Source organism: Lolium rigidum, chromosome 3, assembly GCF_022539505.1.
Source record: "Lolium rigidum isolate FL_2022 chromosome 3, APGP_CSIRO_Lrig_0.1, whole genome shotgun sequence".
NCBI classification, from domain to species: Eukaryota; Viridiplantae; Streptophyta; class Magnoliopsida; order Poales; family Poaceae; genus Lolium; species Lolium rigidum.
Window position 1 is genome coordinate 36,053,006 of NC_061510.1, and position 1,492 is coordinate 36,054,497.

Here is a 1,492-nt window from a genome sequence, read left to right on the forward strand (position 1 = left end):
AATGAAGCCTTATGGTATTGGTTTGACATCGTAAGTAATGACTCTTTTTTTTTGGAAAAATGGGTCAAACTTCACAGTACTTGTCTTTGATTAAAAAAGATCATAGCCTCACTTTACGAAACAGATGAGGTATTCATATCTAGGGCTTTACAGGTTTCCTACACCTACCTTGTATTGGCCACGGTAGAAATTTCCGTATGAAGTTGTTCTAAACCAAACCGTTCAAAAGGTAGAAACTCCCATATGAAATTGCGAAGCCCGTTCAAAATCCCCAGCTCCCGCTGGGAGGAGAGAGCCCAACTCCAACGGATAGATCTCCGCGCGATTTCAAAATTCGAAAGCTGCTTCGCGTCGAATCTACGCGTTGTTCGATCTCTTCGAATCACCCCCCCAGCCCACGCCGCCGATGAACGCGGTGACGGATCGGCAACGACTACTTGCCCTACCCGCGCCTCGCCATCTGGGCCGTCCATCTCCGCACCGACGGCCACGCCCGCCCTGCTCCGTTTTAAATAGACACGCTCCTCCGACCCCCGTCCCCCCCACTCCTCCCCCACCGCTGCTCGTCTCGGCCCCTCCACTCGCACCAGCCGCCGCCTCTCCAAGGTTCGTCGCTCGCCGCTTTCCCCCGTAGTTCCTCCGATTCCTCGTCGTGCGTGTCCCCTGATTCGTCGGCTGTCGATTGATTCGGTTGTTCGTGCGGATCTCCTTCTGAAATGTTTTGGGGATTTTTTCCTAATTCGTCCTGCAGAGCCTCGATCGAGAACTAGCGGCGGCGGACATGGGCCAGATCCAGTACTCCGAGAAGTACTTCGACGACACCTTCGAGTACAGGTCGGTCCCCTAACCCTAGCCCCCGATCTCTTCCCCCTCCTCGGCGCGCCGCCGACGGCCAAACCCTAACTTGCCCTTTTTTGCTCGCTCCGCGCAGGCACGTCGTCCTCCCGCCGGAAGTCGCCAAGCTCCTCCCCAAGAACCGCCTCCTCACCGAGGTAACCGTCCGGACTCCCCCACCGCATTCCCGCAACATCGCCTTTTTTTACCGGTGCCGGATCGGGTTTCTGATGTGGGTTTCTCCCTTGCAGGCCGAGTGGCGCGCGCTGGGCGTGCAGCAGAGCCGCGGGTGGGTGCACTACGCCGTGCACAGGCCGGAGCCGCACATCATGCTCTTCCGCCGCCCGCTCAACTTCCAGCAGCAGCAGGAGGCCGCCTCCGCCGCGGCCCAGATGATCGCCAAGTGAGGATCGCCACTGGCGAGGGCGGTGGCGACCGGGGGTTTGGACTTCGCGAAACCCTAGGCCCCTTTCCATCTCTGAAAGGGCGGTTGTGTCACTTCTCGTTGGTTGCGACCTAGTTTCTGTCGTCAGGATCTAGTGATGTCGGTGTGTCCACTATGTGTTTGTGGAAATGCCTGGAAGGAACTTGTGCTGTGTGTTTTTGTCTGTGTGACTCTGTTATCGTCGGTACTCTTGAATGCTAAGTTTTTATGTGA

General features: G+C 56.8%; 1 protein-coding gene across 1 annotated transcript; it reads left to right on the plus strand.

Annotated features, from left to right (window-relative positions):
* Positions 1 to 556: 556 nt before the first annotated feature.
* Positions 557 to 1,492, plus strand: LOC124695588 (cyclin-dependent kinases regulatory subunit 1). Its single transcript, XM_047228415.1, has 4 exons — positions 557 to 606; positions 752 to 834; positions 932 to 992; positions 1,086 to 1,492. The coding sequence occupies exons 2-4, from the start codon at positions 782 to 784 to the stop codon at positions 1,239 to 1,241; spliced, it is 270 nt and encodes an 89-aa protein (XP_047084371.1). The 5' UTR covers positions 557 to 606; positions 752 to 781; the 3' UTR covers positions 1,242 to 1,492.